The sequence below is a fragment of the Phallusia mammillata genome, chromosome 1, assembly GCF_965637545.1.
Source record: "Phallusia mammillata chromosome 1, kaPhaMamm4.hap1.1, whole genome shotgun sequence".
NCBI classification, from domain to species: domain Eukaryota; kingdom Metazoa; phylum Chordata; class Ascidiacea; order Phlebobranchia; family Ascidiidae; genus Phallusia; species Phallusia mammillata.
This window is the reverse complement of record NC_137252.1, coordinates 24,412,838-24,434,028: the sequence shown is the minus strand read 5'-3', so window position 1 is coordinate 24,434,028 and position 21,191 is coordinate 24,412,838. Positions and strand designations below refer to the sequence as shown.

The following is a 21,191-nucleotide window of genomic DNA, read 5'->3' as shown; positions in this document are numbered from 1 at the left end:
TGTTTTTGTAAGGCTGAAAATGTGTGAATTTTAATAAACTTTGTTCTTTTTGAAGATCATTACTGCCAGATAGCTTGTATAATGTAAAAAATGTACATTGTAGATGTGTGTGTGTTTTTAACGAGTTTTTACAATGTCAAAATCAATTTAAGGTAAATAAGTACCTTAATATGTGTTCCTGCCTCTCATTGAAATCATCATTACTATGAGAATGAGTTGCTTGGAATTGGTCCCAATCTGATTTAAACTTGTGTATAACATCTTGGTGTTGTGCAATCTAAAATAAAATATTCACAATCACAAACAATCTATTTTCTAATCATTTTACATTTTAAGCATCATTTCTTTTTATTGTAACAAAAAGAAGGGAAAAAAAGTGAGATAAATTCATACTTCTTGTTGTTTCTCAAGCAGTCTTTGTTTAATGATGTCATTTTCATCTCGCATAGTTTCAACTCGGTGTTTGTTTATTTTATTGTCGTCTTGTGATCTTTGCAGCTCATGGGTAAGTTGTTCTATGACATCTTCACAAGTGGATATCTAAATTTCACCCGACCCAGTTAAGTTTGTGGTTATAAATTAGATATTGTTAAGTATTTTGCATGCAAACGTATGTTGATGGTTAACTGCAACATACTTTACGACACCTATGAAGTTATGGAAAAAATAACATGTCAACACAACAGATAAAATGCACATTATTATGATTGACAGCTTTTACCTGTTGTCCCCTTTCTTCACACTGGTTATGTGATTTCTCTAGCTCAGCGTTAAGATTTGAAATTAACTCATCTTTTTCATTGACCTGCGAAACAAACGATCTCTTTTGAAATCACAAAACAATGTGAAAAACAAACCACCATCAGACATGGAGTTAATTTAAGTTAAATGTAAAAATAATTTTTGGTCACCTCAGCTTTTACAATTTCTAGTTGATTTTCTATCGTCTGAAGTTGGTTTTGAGTTTCATTCAATCTTCCAATGCTTTCATCATACTTTTGACGGGTCTAAAATTAAGTTGCAAAGGTAAATAAGAAAGCAAGAAAATCTGTCAAAGTAACAAAAAAAGAAAACAAGTCAAACAGAAAAAAAACATAATATTTTTCGAACAAACTGCATATTTAATTACAATGCTCCATGTTTTTTTTCATTTAATTAGCAACATAAACACACTAATTGTGATAAAAAAAACACCTACTTCAAAATCAAAACAAAATACATGACCAGTATTACAAGCATTAATTACCAGGTTAAGCTCAAGTGAAGTTTGGTCCAGTACTGATTTAACTGCAGTAAACTCCTCGCCTGATTGCAACTTGTGGCGCTTCAATGAGGTAACTTCATCTAATTGAACCTGGAGGTTGTCTTCACACTTATTCAACTGAAGAAATAAAGTGATACAATATTAACTGCTAGAAAATATGTAGGTCAGGGAAAAAGGTAAAAATACTAACTTGGTATAAAATACAAACTAAGCCCTTAACCAGCCCCATTACAAATAAAGCAATGCATCAAAAATCTATGACAAATGACGTTGCTAGTTGTAGCCAGGTCCTTATTTTAAGTTATAATACAAAGTAATACACAATGTCCACTTAAACTACACAAACAAAACAGTTGGGTGAGATATAACAATTGTATATAAAACTTCTTTTCACTAATGATGCTACCCACTTCTTGCTACTAGTGATTTTGTTCACAATGGTTTAGTTAACACTGTCAACTGTTTTCATTGTTTCAATGTACAAGTAGTAACTTAAATACAAAAAAATGTTAGAGGGCGAGTAGAGGACAAACTTATAATGCTGTTCCATCTACTGAACAGAGTCATAAATAATTATTTCTTACTTCATTTAATAATTCTTGTTGCTCTTTGACAGATTTGTCAAGTTCCACTTGCAACCTTGAAATGTGTTTTTTGCTTGAATCAACCTCGAACTTGGCATCTTTTAATTGATTTTGAGATGTGTTAAATGCTTGACGCAGCCTTTCAGCTTCCTGGTTTATAGTAGCCATATCAGATCGTGTGTGATCTCGTAAAGTTTCAAGTTCACGTTGAAGGTGTTCACAGGATTTCATGTTGATTCGTTGTTCTTGTTCCGACGAGTCAAGTCTCTGCTTCAGTTGTTGAGAAGTTGATTTCTCCTGCTTAAGCTAAAGAGACAGACAAGTAAAAAATACATTCAAGACACAAAGGCTCGTGCAAAAAAGGCATATTATGAGCAAAAAGATAAATGCCAGTATTTGAGTATAATCACCACAACGTTTCAACAGTGGCATCGTTTCTGGTGGTTTTATTTCACCTGACAATGACAATAGAAACTGATGATATGTTATGGTGTTTCACACTTAAATGCTGCCTTAATTGTATAGTTTTGCTCAGAATATTTAGCAACTGTGAAATGTGTATCTAAGGCATGTTTTGGTTGCAACAATTAGACATTTATGTAAGTTTTTTTTCATGTGTAAAACGCTTCAACAATTTGTTTTTCACTACTCATTTGCTTTGTATGACATCTGTCTTAACAATTTGAAGTCAATAAAACGCTTAAAACAACAACCATTCAATTTTATACCTCAATATCGAGAGTTTCTATTTTCTCTCTAGAATCTTTTAGGTCAGCTCCAAGTTGTTTAATCTTTGTATTAAGTCGTTTTAATTCTTCGACATGCATTTCATTCTCCTCATTTGTTCCCTTGTATTTCTCCATCACAGTTTTTAGTTCAGTGTTGAGTTTCATTAACGTCTGGTCTCTATGTGATACCTGTATAAGACATTAACTACAGTTAGATACATACCATATGTGATTCTTAAAAAAATCATAATATGCTCTGCATGACACCTGTACAACTAAACAGTTTTGTACCAGGGCTAAAACTGCACACAAAAGCTGCTGTTGAAAATGTCATTTTTTTAAAACACTGAACCAGTTTCACAAACCTCTTCTTGTGCTGTTCGATGTTTTTCTGTCAGCACAGCGACATTAAGTTCAGTTTTATGCTTGTAAGCTCTTAATCTGCAAAAACAAAGTAGGTCTATAAAAGTGATTTGTTTTCTTTGTGGCAAAACACCATTGGAGTTTTAGAGGACATGCATACCACTGTACTGTACTACTTAGTCTAAAACTTAAACCATATTATAAACTATTCCAAGAATTCTGTTGACTGAAAGGCACATCACTGGGTCAGAAAAAAACTTTAAGTGGGCACATTTAAATCAATTAGGTAAATAAATTGTCAACATAGAATAGAGCACTCTACGATTTAAAACTAAACAATAAAGTGTCGTTCATTTTAAAGAGGGTTTCAACTTTTTGTTATTTTAAAGAAATATACGAACATTTAAAAACTGTTGCAGGCATGCATAATATACAAAATAAATGACCTTCTTCTGGCAAATATATTGTTTAATACAACACCAAAAGATACACAATTCAACCATGGCACAACTCATTTTTACAGAAACCTAAACATGCAACATACTGGCTAAGCTCCTTGGAATTTCCTTGCATCTTGTCATCTTGTTTTTCCATTTCTTCTTTCAACTTTGCAACCTCTGCTTCCTGCTGGAGAAGATGTTGGTAACAGGTCTGATACCTTTGTTGTTGCTCAGAAACGTCTGATTCCAGTTCTGCCATTCTTCTCTTAGACTGGATCATCTAAAATATTACGTTTGTTGTGTCCAATAGCAAATATTTTAAATGTTAGTTTGGAAATAAGTATGTGTGAATGTAACTTTCTTCATTTGTTTTAGGATTTTTTGTCTGCCCACTGACAAACAATAAGCTTAGATCCATAATTAAGTTCGGGTTATTGTTTATATCTGCTTTGCCTGAGTTTTTACTACAGCTTGTGGCAATAGATTGTATTGAGATGTACATTTCTATAAATAAAGACTTGAGTTTTTAATATTAAAATCAGCACTTATTTATTCCTAAAAAGCGTTTGTTATTTCGGCTAATGGTTAAAAAAACCCTCATGGTAGTTACCTCTTCATCACTCATTCGATTTGTTTCACTTAAGTCCACTCGTGTTTTGGCAAGTTCATCTTCCAACATCCGTATTGTTTCATTGCTTTGTCCACTCTGTTTAAATAAAGACATTTTCATTAAAAAGTCACAGGACTGATTTAAACACCTCAAATTTGAGGATGTAAAAGCAAAAATTTCATGTTTAAAGACCTTTCATAAATTTGGCATTGTTTTCTAAATTCAATGCAAAATTATTATTTTTTGTATAAATTAGATTACCTGTGAACTGGCAAGTCTGTATTTCTCCTTCAGTTTTGTGGCTTCAATGGTAACTTTATGCAACATATCATCCCGACTTGCCAACCGCTTTAACAATTCTTTTTGTTGTGACTGTAGTGTGGCTTAACAACAAAATTTGCGGTAAAAAAATAAACTTTATGCTAAGTGAACAAATATGAATATTGATTACTTGGTTTAACATTTAATTCTTCAGTACTAAATGTCAAACCAACATAGCTTTAGTTCAACATGCATTTGAGGGTACATACATGTCACCAATATTAATTTACATGACTCTGAAGAGATCAACCCCTTTTCTCTAATAACAGATTTTGAACCTAAGGCAAGTTGAATGTTCCTATGAGGCTGAAGTAACTCCCTATTGCGACCCCTTATTGGAACCATGTAGGCTTGTCCTTCATTTAAAGTTTTTTCATTTACATTTAACACCAGCAAATAGACATGTAATGGATTTTTTTCTAAAAAAAAATGTGAGGGTAAAAAAACACCTATATCCTCTTTCAGTTTCTCATTTTGTTCATCGCGCACTGCAATGGATTGATCAGCTAGTCGAATTTGCTCTTGTAAGCGATTGGTATCTTTCCGCATATGTTCAGAGATGTCTTTCTGATGAGCCAACTATAACATGAAGAGTTTGTTTATTAGGGTTTTAACACATATTTTCTGCATAATTTCAAAAATTTACTGTCAAATAAACAATAACAACAGGATTGGCTGAAATGTTTGTGATAAAATAAGTTACTATAATTCTTTTTTGTAGTTTTTTGCTTTATAAAAAACACTAGCTGTGGTTTTTCTTGATGATATTCTATAGATATTAAATAACGCAAGTAAATTTGAGTTAAAAAAGTCAATAAAAAGTTTACAAAATTGTAATCTTTCAGTTCTTTGACATTTTAAAGCACAAACAATTCAAAATAATTGCGTCTTTAGTTTTATTGCATTGTGAAAACAAAGCATGGCAACTTTAGAATACTGCAATGAGCTAAACAGGTTGTTATTTGTGGGGCTGGCACTGTGATTGTCAAGTTATCAAACATATCACTAGATCAGTTCAATACCAACCCCTTCAGCAGAATCAGAATGCATTTTCTGTATATCCGACAATTTGCTTTGAAGTTGTTTGATCATGGATTCTTTAGCTTCCATCTCACGAAGAGCAGTCGTATGTTGCTGCCGAAGTTGGTTGTTTGTCTTTTCCAGAAGATCAACCTTAAATGAAGAATAAAATGTGATGACAGAAATACATACATCAGTTTGACAGCATTTTTCTCACCACAACCCAATTATTCACAATCTTCTTGTATTAAAAAAAACATGTTTAGTAAACAAAAAACTGCTGTTTATACAAATGGCAAACAAGCTACAGTAAAAGCTGCAAATATTTTTAGTTGCAATAAAACAATTGTAAAAGCATTAAGCCTGTAAAGGTGCAGACTGTTTTGATCTACAAGGTCTCATCAGTGCAGCTGGGGACAAGAGACAGGCCATATTGGCTACTGTGGCCATCCAACAGCACTCCAGTTTGTTGGGAGCACCTTATAGGTCAAAACAGTGTGCACTGTCTGCAGTATAGCAAAAACCTAATTTTATTAACCCACTTTATCACCATACTGCTGGGCCTTGTCTTCTAGGTTCATGTATTTCAGTTTGTAACGGTTAATCGCTTCTTCTTTACGAGCAACCTCGCTACATAAAACTTCCTGTTCACTCTGGGATGTAATTTCATGAGCCTAAAGTCACAAAAAATAGTTAACATGTTGCCTGCCACAGGAATTGGAAATGATCCATTTAAATTTGCCGAAATGATTTTATTGATTCTAATTCAATCAGAAAACAAAAATATTGTGTGTGGCAGCAGAAAGGTGCATAGGAGAAGTCATTACACACAAAAAAACTTGTTACAAGTTAAGCAGTTTTGGTACATGTTATAAAAACTGTGTTGCCGATGCGTATTGAGTTATCTTGTACCGACAAACATGCTAAAATGGGTTTGGAGATCTTTCATTTGTTGCAAAAATTAACACACTCTATAAATTGCATGCTGGTGCTACCATGAGCAAACATAAATAAAACCGAGATGCAAAAAACAAAGACAAATATTTCTTTCTTGTACTGGCAGGTGCCATAATACATAATAAATCGTAGTCAAATATCCAAATAAAAAGTGCCATCAGTGTTGCCTCAACATGTCCAGAATGTTGGCTCAGTTGCCAATGCATTTAATTCATGTTACTGATGAATACATTTACGATAAGTATACTTATATCTAGCAAACCTAGCTAAATCAATTACATGATAACTGTTCATGCATAACTTAACACCAAGCAGCAAAATGAACAAAACACTACCGTTTTGGGGAGAGCATTATAGTATTGCATTCTGCCTTAATATTAAAATGTTTATTTGTTTATGAGTTCTTGCAAATCTTGTATCACCTGCATTCTAGCTTGCAATTTTCCATTTTCGTCCTTCAGTTCCTTATTATGTTGCAGATTTGTCTCATTTTCCTTCTCGATCTGTTTGATGGTCTTGTCACGACGAGCAATCTACAGAAATAAGTAACAGTTAATGAAGTTGTGTGAAATATGACCGTAGTTTTTAGTTTATTGGTATCAACACTTAGAGACATATATATGTAGGTTGCAAAATAATGGCTACAAGTTTTGCAAGCTTAAATTCTGTTGAAATAACTGACTGAGCATGCTTCTCGTAGTAGATTTTTATGATAATTTAATTGCAACATTTTTGTTTTTACAATTTTGGGGTTTTACTTTTTGACAATTTAAGTCAATTTGTACACACAGCATACTGTATTAAACCAAATATCTGACAAAAGTAAATACTGCTGTAAAAACGAATATACATCTAATAATAAATCTCAACCATAAAATGATAACTGTAAATTTCATATCACTGAACCTGTCCACCAGGCAAGAAAGGGTATTTGGAATCCATGCTAAGTGTACGATGGCTGTAAAATATTGGACGAAAACTTCTATCTTTCGATAATTTCTTTACTGGGGAATCTGATCTGACAATTTTACTGTCTTCTGATTTGTTTTCATCCAAAATATCCTCAGTAAGTTCATCCATAACAGATAACTAGTTTTTAAAATCTTTTTAAATTGTTACAATCTTGAACAAGTTTTTAAATGCGCAGCCAAATGTTTAAACACTTTCAATGAATAATAACTTGGGGTTTGATAAACTGTTAAACCATAAAAATAACTTATGTTCTTAATTATGTTGCTTCTGTACATATCCATAAGAACAGAGACTGTGACTTTGTATTTAGAAAGCAAAGTTTGCAAAATAATTGACATATTTATAATTTTGTTCATGGTAATTTTAAATCAAAGGCCTCCAGCCTTTTTTTAATTACAATTTCCTAAAACCATTTATTTTCATTTATTAGTTATTAATTATTTAAAATTGTACTTAAAATCATTTATTCTTTATTATTCTCACATAATAACAAACACTTAACCATATTATTAGTTATACAATATTCACAAACACCAATTAAACTTATAAACCTTTCACCAGCAGAAACCAGTTTCAAAATTGCCTCCCTAAGCCGTTACTATGAGTTAGCCGGTAAGATGAGGGTTCTTATTGGCTGTTTGTACCATGAATGAATTGTGGTGGCCACAATAAAAACATAACATCGGGCAGACCTGGTTATAACAATGGTAAGTTCTTTTCATTGTCACTCCTTGTGACAGAAATACATCATGAGTGAATAGAGTGTTTGTTATCATAACATGATGACTGCTTTGTTTCTGTGAAGCTTTGTTTTTCACGATTTAAGGAGTTGAGTAAAAGAGAGATAGATAGGAAAAGAAGAAAGGATTTGTAATAATACATTTTGCACAAGAATGTACAAATAAACCAACTTTCGGATTGGAAAGATCTTGTTTAAACATATTTTAGCAATATTTAATATGCAATCACTTTTAATTGTAAAAGTGTTTTGTGGGTGCAAAATAACAATACTGTATACAACCACAATTCGTTATTTTTTATAAATATATATATATGTTTAAATGTGCAATTTTATTACTACATTACAAATTACTATTCAGCAATGGCAATCAAAATTTTCAAACAATAGAAATTTTGAACAAAAAAAGTTGTTAATTACCTGATACTGCATTTGTCGAATTTTAATAAGCAGTTCAGCTTCTGTGTTGTCATCGAGATAAGACATATTTCCAGTTACAAGACGCATACTAATCACCATAAATTAACATATACATGAAAAATTTTCTGCTGGCTCCTAAAGTAAACGAACACTAAGACTTGGTTTCTTTGACAATGTTCTTTTGATACTAAAATTCAAAACATCTCAATGCATCACTCACTGTTTTTTACGTCTGTACAAATTGTCAAGCAATTATTTTAGGCCACAAGCAGCAACAACAACAATGTATGTAGAACATGTAATTTAGATAACAACCAAAGATTTGTAAAATATCAAATCTGTATTTAAAAATATTTTATACCTTTATAACCACACCTGTATAATTTTATAACACAGCTGTCTCTTAAAATTTCTAAAATTCACCTTACAAACTGGTAAATCATATTTTAAATTAGATTCTGATATATTTATGTTTAGATTTTATCTCGATTAAAAGTGCCCTAAGAGAAGACTGCATTTGTACTTAAAACAAACACACTGCTGTTTTGCTGGATAATGCTTAATTTACTCTGAAAAATTTCTTACATAAACAAATCCTTACAAATATGCATCTGAAAATCTCACCTTTTTTGCATTCAAAATTGTTAGGCAAACTGCTAATCCTTTTTTAAATACAGTTAGTCTCAGCCTAGGTCATAACGTACAACACATCTGGCAAAACATTATCACACACAACAGCCAGATCCCACTTCCAGGCAAAAAAACATCATAAAATACATACAACACAATGCGAGAGATGAAAAAATTCAGTTTGAATTTAAGAACGCATTTTTCCAGTACCCACAGAGAGAAAAAGAGTGGGAACAAAAAAATACAACTCACACCTCAAGAGGTTTACAAGTGCAAAAAAACAATAGGGGGAATAGAAGGAAAGCAAAACTGAAAGCGCCCTAACCCCTTTCATTCACTTGTAGGTACAAGAGCCCTTGATCAAGTCAGGAATTGTTCGGCTTGGTATGACAATAGAAAAGGTTTTGATGTTTTTACAGCATAAGCCACACAACAAATGATTTGTCATGGATGGTTGGAAAACTGATTTATTGGATTTCGAGAAAGGTTGTCACATTTTGTATTAGAAAGGTAAAAGTTGCAGGCTTGCTAATTTTTTATTTTAGTTTTAAACTAATTAGTTCTAGAAAATTAAAGAGCCACAGTTAGTTGTGTAACATTTTACCAATTTGTCTTATAAGAAATGACAGTAGATTTTTCAAAAATGTATTCTACTTGTTTATTTGTTGTAGTCAGATTTAAAAAGAATGAAAATGGCTTTTGACATATTATGTGCAATATTGTTTTTTCTACAATAAAGACAAATAAATTCCAAACGTAAGATTTTAGTGTAGTAATGTTGTGTACCCTACACTTTTTCTAACAAGTAAAACAAACGTTTGAACAAGCCGTTAGCAGTAAAATGTAACGTCATTTCTTCTGGAATTATTTAAAATGTGTCATAAAAACCATTCCCAAACATACAGCAATATGTTTTGTTCTATATATTGTGACTAAAGTATAATAAAGCACTTACATCATCATATAGTCGTTTCATTTCTTCCTTTGTTTTAGTGAGTTCAATTTCATTTCTGTGTGAAGTTTGGTCTTTGTCAGATAAGTTGTTGAATAATTCCTTGTTTTCCTTTCGGGTGGTTTTCAGCTTTTCTTCCAAGGACTTAACCTAAATTGGTTTGAGTTTGTTTCAATAATAATTTTAATAGTCAACTGATAACTAAAAATACAACTTGATAAAATTTTCACAAATTTAAAAGCATTTTTTATACTTTTGTACCACTATAAAGAAATTAAACCATTAATAAACTATTTTGTACAATTTAATGCAAAATTGAGAAGCTACAAAGTCTCTTTTTTACTTTTGTACCATTTAACAGAAATTATAGCAATAACCTTTTCTTGTAAACTTTTGCATTTCTTTTGCGATTCACTGTTGTCACCTGAGACAGCATTAAGCTTCACTGTCATCTCATTTATCTAAACAACAAAATAGTAAATGAACAATTCCAACTATGTCAACAATTTGCATGACACAAGATATTTGCATTTTAAAACCTAGTTGTTTGTGTTTTAGTGTTATTTAGTCATACAGTATTAAATTTAGGTTCAGTTGAAATTGTTTGGCAATCAAAATACTTCATATTGTAGATCCTTTTCTTTGCCCTGTGTTGAAAGTTTCAGTAATTCCAGTTGTTCTGCAACAGATGATTTCTAAAACAATAAATAAATGGGTTTACATATGATAAGGTATGTACAATCAAGCAGCTTGTAAACAAATCAGATATTTAATCAAACTGAGTGTCAAATATTTGTGTTTTTTGACATATAGCAATTTGGGATTGACAAGAACCACAAGGCTTAGTCTTAAATTTAAACTTTACTTTTGCTAAATGGGAGTAATTAAATGCTTTTTTTGAATTTGGACAGTTTAACCATAGCGTTGGGTTAGTTAGTAAAGGGTAAACATAACAATTTGTAAAAATGCAATTCTTGCTGTCAATAAACTTATTCAACACTAAGCCTCTGGGTAATGTCAAAAAGTTTAATTACCAAGTATATATCACTGTATGTTAAACAACTTTGTCGTGTTACCTCCAAGCCAGCTTCATGCAACTTAGTTTCACAATCTTGCATCTTAGCTTCTAGCTGGTTCGCTTTCATTTTGTTGTCAGCAAGTTCATTTGTTAAACTGGACTTCTCAATTCTCAGCTTGTCAAGCTCAGTTGACTGGTCTGCCATCTAGAAATAGAGGAGAAAATTACGTTAATACTGGAAAAGACATCTGTAAGTCCAGCAATAGTGAGCGTCATGCACAGCTATAAAACAAACCTACAAACACAAAATTTTCTTGAATGAAAACTCAAGTGTACATCACTTGTCTTCGGTTACTTGGGGTGGGTTTAGGTGGGCCAATATATTTTTATCAATTATAATTTTTTCTACTAAAGTTTAGGTTAACATGCACTCATCATGGGAAATTTTATATTTTTGAATAATAAAAGAGTAAGCAATAATAAACTGTATTTGGCTAGACATAGATTTGTAGTTTTGTTCCTTGCACTTATGTTGTTCCAAATTAGATTACAATTTCTTTTGTACCTTGGCAAGGTTTTTTTCATGTTCCATTTGAATTTTTTCCATTTCCAGGTTTGCACGACTTAGTGCATTTTGGCGGTCGCTTACTTCACCAGAAAGTGCATCTCGGGTGTCTTTAAATGAGCTCTGGATCTGTTGGAGACTTGCAGTCAACTTTTCAACCTGAAATTAAAGTAGGTGTTTTATTGGATTCATATTGAAATGTATGTAAGTTAAAGAAAGTATCAGCAATAGAAAAGATACAATACTGAAAAGATCACAACCACTGGGCCACAACTGCTGATCTATGAGGGATTTGTTGCTAAGTACCGTATTTACTCGATTGTAAGCCATGTATTGTATTGTTTTTTACCTGCCATTTGTGCGGCTTATAATTGGTGGCGGCTTACAATCGAGAGCGGCTTGCATTTTAATGTTATACTGATACTATTTTTTCTTTATTTGGGGTTCAAAACTTGTATGCATGTACTGATTATGCGTGAATATCTGTTCTTTTGTGTACAGTTATCAACGTAACTAACAGATATGGGTAAATGGTTATACTATGTAACAACAGAAAGATGTATTAAAAAATAATAGTATCTAAAATTCCAGCGTGCGGCACACAACCAAGGGCTGCTTATAAAACGAGGGCGGCATACAATCGAGTGTAGGAAAACAATAGGCTGAACATGTCATAGATTATTTTTAGACTACACGAGAGTAACTTTTTTGGGTAAAAATCCAATGCTTTTCACAAATCTACTGTCTCAATGAAAGGTGAGTTGTAACAGATTTCTTGTGTTGAAGACTGCACATCATATTATAACTACATAAAAATTTAAACTAGCACATAGTGTGAGAGATGCAGGAACATAGTCGAAACATTAAAGTGTTTAATTTAGCTGCATTGATTTAATAAAAAACAGTCTGAACACTAAAAGTAATTTCAACAGCTAAATCAATCAGCTTTTTGAACAAAATCATTAGTTTTTTTTCTTCACAGGACAACAAATTGTTAGAAAAAGTGGTGAAAACAAATGTATATTATTTTTTTTATTGTATTTTTCGACAATCAGGCGGCAGTCCGAGAACTGAAAATTGCTCTATGTTGTTCACGGGATTCGAATCCAGGATACTACCTGGGACGAAACCCGATCAGGTTTTGTATATGGGTCAGGCGCGCCAGGCCATTCGGCCAAGTTCCCGCCCAAAATGTATATTATTCTTTTATTGTAGAACAATAATGTTAGTGTTTTTACTTGTTTCATTGAATCTTGTTGCTGAGATTTTCGCATTTCAAGTTCTGTCTCCAAATGTTTAATTTGGTCTTCACAGTTTGCAAGCTGAAAACGAACAACATGCCAAAAATGAATCATCACAATACACTATCTTAAAAATCACAAAAGTTCTATACGTTGTATGTTTTTTTAATCATAAACATTACTGCCAAGAAGCTTGTATGTTTTATTTTGTATTAAATCCCAGCAAATCCAAAATCAATTTGTAATTTACAACATCCCAACGTTTTAAGTTTTCCAAAAAACTTACATCATTTTTATTTTGTTCATATTCTCGACTCATTATAGATAATTTATTTTCTGCTTCAAATGCTGTCTCTTTGGCAAGTCGAAGTTCAGTAAGTTGGGATTTATGTTCATCTGTTAACTTGCTGTGTACTTCTTGCAGTGTGTGAAGCTGAGTATGTAGAAACAACAGTGTCACAATTTACATGACAACATGCAATTAAAAAAACTTTGTATTAACAGATTTATATGCGATGTAATAATTTTCAAATCAAAACATAACAAATCAATCATGGGCATAACAGCAAAACTGTGTTCTGTGCAGTGTTTCATACCTAAACAGAAAGAAACCAAATAACGTTTTAAGTTCTGTGAAATTTATTTATTTCGTTATTTCATTCTGGACTGATATTTTTGTTTCGTTCCGGTCTGACCGAAATAAATTTATACCAGGGTTATTCAACGGGGGCGATGGTGACAATTTTGGAAGTTTGGGGGCAATTTTACTACAAAGGGGGGCGATTTCAACATTACTGATTGTATAAACTGTGAGACTCAGCTAACTTTAACTTACAAGCAGATATAATTCGTGTTGCTAACAGACACCAGTGATAAGGGACGCATCAGCTTAAACATGCTTAAAACACGCATAAACGTAATATTGTTTAGGTCTATGATGTAATAAATTTTAACAAATCTTAGATGCGTTAGTTGGAAGAATTGCGTGAAATGGACCTTGCATGTTGAAGTAGCAATTAAATAGGTTTTAGCTGTGAACTGAAGCTTTGGTGTTGCTAGGTGAATCTAACCGCCCACCTCTGCTCAAAAAGCAGAACTTTTATACAAATAACAATCTCATAGGGGGCGATTTGGAGACAGTGCCTTGGTAAGGGGGCGATTGAGTCAAAAAGGTTGAAGACCCCTGATTTATGCGGTATTTTTCGGTATTTCGGTCCCAACAAAAGAACATTTCTTTTTGGTCTTTACAACTATTAAGTGAAAAAAGAAAGAAAGTTGCAACACACAAGAATTATTGTCGGTAGTTGTTACGTCTCATAACCTTTGTCAATGATGGTCAAACAAATGTAAATTGTAGGAGCTTAAATTTTTATCATAGAAATTTTCAGCAATTGTTTCATGTCAAATGTCCAGAACAAAATACGGGAATAAAGAATAACAGTATTTCTTTCGGTTCCGGTATTTTGAATATTTTTTATTTCAGTATTTCGTTGCGGTATTTGAGCTCAAAAAATATTTTTTTCGTTCCGGTATAACAGCCCGTTCCGTTCCGGTATGCAAAACTGTGTTCTGTGCACATAAACAGTGCCCTAATAAAGTAGTGACACGGTTTTCCAGAATTATGTGGATTTGCAATCCCATAGGCCAGAGCTGCAAGACATAATGCCAATTCCAATAAACAGAAAACGGTAGAAAACGATGCAGAATACATTGTAGTTTCAGAAAATCTAAACTTATTCCCAGCTATTTTATTTAACTGCCAAACTATACAATAGTACCCATTTTAAGCCCTGGTGCGAAATTGTTAAATGCCTCTGAAAGATAGACGTAATATACATAATCTTCATCGACTTTACCATCAGGAATAACTGCTTCAACTACAACCCACTCGTGGAGATTTTCCTTACCTCATTTGACATATTCTCAAGTTGTGATTTTGTGTTAGAATTTTCTCGTTCAAGTTTCTGCATCACATTTTGTCTCTTTCCCAACTGAAACCAAAACACAAAAAAATGTCAGTACAGAGCTATATACTCCAATTACCACCATAACCCTGGAGCAAATTAGTTGTATCAAAGCAAATTTTTTTTTTAACTGAATAAAAACTTAAAATTCCACCATTAATAAAAAATAATTTAAACTGACCTCTTTTTTGAGTTGAGTTTGGTAATCTTTTGTGGCGTTGTGACTTTCCACCATTCGGTTTTGCAACAAATCAACCTTAAAGCACAATACAAACAAAGTGTAATGCAAAACATCAACCCCAGTTTTTTTTTAAGTTACAGTGTTTATATGCTCATAAAATACCCTTAACAGTCCAATCTGAGTTAAAATGGTAACCAAGTTACAAAACTAAATACATCCTCTTATACAAACGACTTGTTGGTCACAAATAATGGAGATTTATTGAAAGAAGATCTACAGTAATACTCACCTCTTTGGTACTTCTGTGATGTGATTGTCTTTCTTCAATCAATTGTTGTTGCAAAGTTTGAATTAACCTCTCATACTGAGAAATCTGTACACAACAAGGCAATAAACTATTAAACGTACAAAGTAATGACTTATTGTTCGGGGGCACCAGTATAAAGATAAAAACACTATTTAGGATTGGTTCAAGATTTTGTCACCATGTAACAAAAACATATTCATTTTTTGGACAAAATGGGTAAAGCAGAGAGCGGCACAAGTATGCATGACATGTGTTTCCAACAACATGTTAAGTTTATTGTATTGCAAAGTTACTTACATCGTCCATACACTTGACATTCCTCTCATGCAGAATACTTGCTTCTCTTCTTAGTTGCCTCAGCTCCTCATCTGCATCCCTTGCATCCACAACATCTGACTTCAGTCTGTCCTCTAACATTCCCATTGCTTCCTGAAGATCCACTTTCTAAAAAAGGTATTTAGTTTAAAAAAACAAACAAAAAAATTCATTTTATTGTATTAAACAGTAAAATAAGTGACAAGGTTACAACATACATTGATAGGTTCATTACCTCCGCCTCTTTGACATCAAGTTCTTCTCTTAATGTTGTTACAACCTCCCTCATTTGATCAATTCTTGAATCGCGAGCTGATATCTGAATACACATAACAATGGTAAGACTAAGAGGATTATACTTATTTTTACCATGTTTACCAAAACACAAGTTTAATGTTTTCATTGAACTCATTTGGCGTATTTTATTACCTAAAACTGAGTATGTATATCATTGTTTTTCTGAAAAGTGTCCTTAAATATTTTGCCTAGGAGAAACAACTCATAATAAAAGCAATTAAACTTGAATACATAGCATTGTACCAAACTTCGAGCCAAAAATTTGAAATCCAGATAATGAAATTTCGTATTAAAACCAACCTCAGCTACTGCATCATCTCGTGCTTGGTTGGCTAGCCTCAAATCGGACTGCAACCTCATAATCTTGACATCTTTGTCAGTAAAAAGTCCATTGTTTGATGGTGCATTGCCACGGCGGTTGTTTAAAGCTGGGGCTGTTGACTGAACACCTGAATCCTGAAACATATTTAAATTTTACATGGAAAAGTCAAATCATACATAAATGTTTTATGTTGACATTTGACACATTGCATGCAGAAGTACTTATTTATAGCAAAAATGTTGTATGAGAAATGCAACATGCACACAAATGTTAGAGGATTTTACTTTTGTGTTTGCCTAATCATGGATTTTATTAGGCACAATAACTACGATGCAGAATTGAAACCCAGAGGATGAACCAAACTCAATCCATTCCACAATCAAAAGAATTTAAATAGAAAAAATCTCATTAAAAAACTAAAAGTCATTTGTAGATTTTTTACAAATCTAGAGAAGATGTCAGTAAACCAGAATCTAATTATTATATTTAAATAGAAAGAAAACACCTATTGCTATACTTTTATACTTTTCTTTTCATAAAATCAAAGGATGTGGATATTTAATAAAAACATGGTTGGCATAGTTTCAGGTTTTCACGGCAATCTCTACTTGAACTTACCAAGTCTGAGGTTCTCAGGCTTTCCATATTAGATTTGACCAATTTTAATTCAGACTGAAGATCTTCAATCAACTTGTTTTTCTCAGTTAAAGTTTCTTCCAGAATCCCAACTTTTAATTTTAAATTCTCTTCAAGGCGATTTGAGGTCAACCTAACCAAAAAAATTGTCAATTCCCAATTTGAAACATGTTGTTAAAGTCAGAAATATAAAATATAGGCTAGATGAGTTTTTTTCATGTTTAAAAAAATAAAAAAAGCTCAACAACCTCAAACCTTTTTTACCTTTCTGCACAGTTCTTAAAAAAGACATAAAACTGATTGATTACAAAACACTCTAAAAAAATGTCACATCACAATACATACAAATCGCAACCAAAAATCAGTCTTAAATAATTTCCACAAAACTTATAGCTTTAAGCTTTTAATCAGATTTTAACACATTACATGAAAACATAATGCTTATACATCCATTCACCAATGCTCTAATTTGAAATACCCGCCATAGACAGAACACAACATTACTGGTTTAATGTTGGCTTGTACAAAAAATCTCCCTTTTACACAGATATTGTCTATGTTTGCTCAGCACACATTAAACACCAGTTACTGCTTTTAAATCAGCCACGTTTATTTGCATTGCTCTGCCGGCTGCCTGGAATCATTTCTTTGTTTATTCATAGTGTTTAGTTATAAGTGATTATCACAAATCATTGAAATTTTGTTTGAAATGTATTAAAACTTACTTTCGGGTTACATATTTTTTGGTAAAATTACATTTATTTCTATTATTTTAAACCAAAAAAAGTTTAATCATGTTAGAACTATAAAAATAAAAAAAATCTTTTGAAAAAACAACCATTTTTTAAACAAAAGATTTTTAACAGACAATCTTTATTTTCCTGTGATCTATTGTACCTGACAACAAATAAGAAAAAAACTAAACAATGACTTTCGTTGGTACTAATCTAATTAGGCTAAATCAGCACTCCAGAAAAGTTAGCATAAACGTAGTGATTCCGCCTTAATGATGTCGACACACTAGTTACCTGGAGTTTATAAAACCTTCCAACAGTGATCAGTGTTTGTTACACAACAAAGGACAGTGTTAACTAACAATGTGCCCCACTGTGATTGACATAAAAAGGGATAAAACAGCTTTTGTTCTGTTCTAGTTTACAGGCATTGTTAATTCACAATAAAACAGCATGTTACAATCTAACTCTTAAAACTGTTATACTTTAATATGTTGTAATAAATGTGATTTTTCAAGCACTGATTGGAACAATTTTGTCACAAAATGCAAACATTGTTAAACATTTGAAAAAAATGTAGCAAAGGTATTTTTAGTTTTTTTATTCGTATATTTAAACATATGATTTTCAAAAATATATTTTCTACATCATAGAAAATGCTTTTGTTCAATTTTATTGTTGATAATAAATGTTGATTATAATCGGCAGCAATGAGCTTAATTCGCTCTGTACTGGTTAACAATTACCCATTGTGACATCATTGTTTTGTCAACCACGGAGAGCCAATCAGATTGGCGGTTGTTCATTGTGGCAGGAAATTTGAAAATCCAATGTGTTGTTACTTACAACATGTGAAACAAGTGTTACCATTGTACAAAACCATGTTTACATGTTTGCACACAATCCTCCCATTTTAAATCAGTTTGGAATGTTATACAGTTTTAGACAAGAGATTAATAATGAACATCTTTTTTATATATACATATATATATATATAGTTTTAAAAACTGTTGAAAACATTTATGCAAATTAACATTCTCTTAATTTACCCAAGTTTTTCCACATTTCCAAAAAGGTCTTTTACAGATGTTGTCTTCAAATCCAAAGCATCAAACTAAAAACAGTTTGTCACTGAATAGAAATAGTATCGCCAAACTACATTTAACAGTATTTATCCAATTTGCATTTACAACAAAAATACATGGATGGCAGTTAATGTTACCTCCCAATCTCCAGTTGTTTTTGCATCAAGGGCTAGCTTTGCTAGTGAGTGAATGTCATGTCTATAATCTTCCACATTTGTCATATTTAGTGTGGCCCCAAACTGACACTCCTAGACAGTTAAAAGTGGTATTTAAAAACCAAATAAAAGAAAATGTAACAACTTGCAATTTATGAAACAGAATATCAGTTGGCAAGTTATTAGAAATCAAAGTTTGTAAAAATGTTTTATAAATGACATTTTTTAAAACAAAACTATTATATACAACAAAACAAGAAAACTTAGAAACCTACATCAATTAGGTTTTGAAGTTTTGTATTTTCTTTTTTTAGCAGATCAACTTCACTTTGAAAAGCATCAGCACGAAGATTAGCATCATCACAGTCATTTAGGTAAGTGGACATCCTTGATTCCAATTCGTTTATCCTTAAAAGTGAATGTAATGTATAACACAATTTATATAGATTGCATCCAAAGTAGATAAACAACTACATTTTTCATGATTTAGATGTCAAAACCAAAATAATAAAAATTATATAAATAGTGCAAAAAGGTTTGCATTATATAGTTAAACTATTTATATTACATTAACAAATATATAAAAAATTATGACTTCAGCCAAACAAATACAAGTATTTAAAATCCGATTTACAGGACGTCAATAACTTATTTAATTGCGACAATCAGCTCACAATAAACCAACCGAGTGTTCGATTCTGATTCAAGTCCTTCGATTGTTTGCACCAACACTTCATTCTGCTCCGATAAATCGACCACATATGATTTCATTACTCGCATTTTCATCTGGTAAAATAAGCTAAGTCAACAATGTATCCATTAGTGGAATCGCAAATTACAAAAGACAAGTGGTTAAGTGTTTGTGGTAAAGTGAGCAACAAGTGCTTGACAAACTGATGTGTGTTTTAAAAGATTGTACTCAGATGCCTTGGATAAGTACACTTAAAGCCATTTCAGCCGCTACATGTATTAGATCAGATGAGCTCAGTAGTGTTTACATGTCAGCGGTGAGTGACCTCTTCACAACATGCAAAATTTTTGTGACAACATCAAAAATGTCGCTCACTTTGCTACTTAAAGCCTTTTTTTAATTTTGCTCCAAAAAATTAAATAAATTTTCCTTATTTAGTTTGATGGGCTTAAATCACATATTTAATAAATATTTGCCCCAAACATTTCATTAAAGATTCTAGGTTAAATATATTTGCTTTGAGCATTCACTGGTTGCTAAATGTTTGTAATTTTCAATAAAATAACTATCCTGACCTTCATAATTTCTTCAGTGTCACCTTCAGAGTTCTGTTCAAGCCTCTCCAATTTCTCTTTGTACAAGCCACGGAATTCTTTGATAAGCTGCTGCATTTCAGTTTGACGAACATCACCCACTTGTGCTCCATGGGATAATGAGAGAGAATTGAAGTTTGGATCAAAATCCATATTGAACAATTAGGTTTTAAGAATTATTGACATATATACACTATTTGTGCATGTTTTCTGTGTCTAAAAAATGCAAAATTGAATGTTAAAGGAATATTTAAATAACAAAAAAAAAACTCTTTTGCTTTTAATGCTCTTTGCTTTCTGTGTTTTCAATTCAGTGTGCAACTGTGCATTAATATATATTTTTTGTGCTTTGAGAATAAAATATTTTCCTACTATGGAGCAACTTCTATATAAACCGCGCGTATATGCTAGCTATAGCTATGCATCTATTTACATGTGCAACCGGTCAAGCAGTTTGTCAACAGCTTTGACAACATGATCAAAGTTTATTAACAAATATGTAGTATCCTGGAGATTCACTACCTGTCTTTGTAATAACGCAATAATAAGGTCATTAAAATTACTGCGTGCAAACAAACGCAGAACGTAAATGAAAGTAAACATAGGTCACTTTAAATTCCCACGCTCTGAATACCAATCATGCGTAACGTTAGAATCAATTCAAGCTTGACGAAGTTTGTTTGTTGCCGTTGGTGGTAAAATAAAAAAATTTGGGGTGCATAAAATTGTACATTATAAAAAAACATTTGTTATATTTGATGAAAGATGTCTGCCGAGTTTCTGTTGCTCACCGATTAGACGGCTTAAAAAACAACCTGTATTTGTGAAATTATGTTCTACTTTTCTTACTTTTGCCGGGGTAACCCCCAGTGCAAACAAGTCCTACACATTTACTTGTTTGATTACGGGGTGGGCAACCTTTGTCTTTGTGACTGTGGGGCCAAATACAATTGCAATAATTAGATCGCGGCTGGGTTGGGTAACGAGTCCTATCAGTCGAGTCTCAAGTCAAGTCAGTAGCGGTTCGAGTCTCAAGTCGAGTCAAGGCAAGTCACAAAAAGTTTTTGCAAAAAGGTTTAGATCAGTG

The 21,191-nt window shown here is 32.3% G+C and overlaps 1 protein-coding gene across 4 annotated transcripts in view; it reads right to left on the bottom strand.

Annotated features, from left to right (window-relative positions):
• LOC145217360 (uncharacterized) overlaps nucleotides 1-20,317 on the bottom strand; it is a 37,107-nt gene extending 16,790 nt beyond the window's left edge. For 3 of the 4 annotated variants that reach the window (XM_080084622.1, XM_080084630.1, XM_080084638.1), the window contains exons 1-34: nucleotides 20,087-20,317; nucleotides 19,506-19,606; nucleotides 19,096-19,228; nucleotides 18,803-18,913; nucleotides 18,630-18,694; nucleotides 16,829-16,979; nucleotides 16,189-16,344; nucleotides 15,827-15,910; nucleotides 15,574-15,720; nucleotides 15,259-15,342; nucleotides 14,970-15,044; nucleotides 14,732-14,815; nucleotides 13,111-13,257; nucleotides 12,822-12,905; nucleotides 11,584-11,742; nucleotides 11,077-11,223; nucleotides 10,621-10,695; nucleotides 10,378-10,461; nucleotides 10,004-10,150; nucleotides 6,710-6,820; nucleotides 5,873-6,004; nucleotides 5,337-5,483; nucleotides 4,760-4,889; nucleotides 4,251-4,372; nucleotides 3,990-4,085; nucleotides 3,484-3,659; nucleotides 2,942-3,017; nucleotides 2,577-2,765; nucleotides 1,849-2,154; nucleotides 1,247-1,381; nucleotides 912-1,007; nucleotides 722-805; nucleotides 394-540; nucleotides 165-277 (exon numbers count right to left, since the gene is read on the bottom strand). In XM_080084622.1, coding sequence (XP_079940748.1) covers nucleotides 165-277; nucleotides 394-540; nucleotides 722-805; nucleotides 912-1,007; nucleotides 1,247-1,381; nucleotides 1,849-2,154; nucleotides 2,577-2,765; nucleotides 2,942-3,017; nucleotides 3,484-3,659; nucleotides 3,990-4,085; nucleotides 4,251-4,372; nucleotides 4,760-4,889; nucleotides 5,337-5,483; nucleotides 5,873-6,004; nucleotides 6,710-6,820; nucleotides 10,004-10,150; nucleotides 10,378-10,461; nucleotides 10,621-10,695; nucleotides 11,077-11,223; nucleotides 11,584-11,742; nucleotides 12,822-12,905; nucleotides 13,111-13,257; nucleotides 14,732-14,815; nucleotides 14,970-15,044; nucleotides 15,259-15,342; nucleotides 15,574-15,720; nucleotides 15,827-15,910; nucleotides 16,189-16,344; nucleotides 16,829-16,979; nucleotides 18,630-18,694; nucleotides 18,803-18,913; nucleotides 19,096-19,228; nucleotides 19,506-19,606; nucleotides 20,087-20,257 — 4,265 coding nt within the window. In that variant the 5' untranslated portion in view covers nucleotides 20,258-20,317. Of the gene's footprint in view, nucleotides 1-164; nucleotides 278-393; nucleotides 541-721; nucleotides 806-911; nucleotides 1,008-1,246; nucleotides 1,382-1,848; nucleotides 2,155-2,576; nucleotides 2,766-2,941; nucleotides 3,018-3,483; nucleotides 3,660-3,989; nucleotides 4,086-4,250; nucleotides 4,373-4,759; nucleotides 4,890-5,336; nucleotides 5,484-5,872; nucleotides 6,005-6,709; nucleotides 6,821-10,003; nucleotides 10,151-10,377; nucleotides 10,462-10,620; nucleotides 10,696-11,076; nucleotides 11,224-11,583; nucleotides 11,743-12,821; nucleotides 12,906-13,110; nucleotides 13,258-14,731; nucleotides 14,816-14,969; nucleotides 15,045-15,258; nucleotides 15,343-15,573; nucleotides 15,721-15,809; nucleotides 15,911-16,188; nucleotides 16,345-16,828; nucleotides 16,980-18,629; nucleotides 18,695-18,802; nucleotides 18,914-19,095; nucleotides 19,229-19,505; nucleotides 19,607-20,086 lie in introns of those variants that run through there. The other variant, XM_080084645.1, reaches the window with a different exon arrangement.
• Nucleotides 20,318-21,191: the final 874 nt, after the last annotated feature.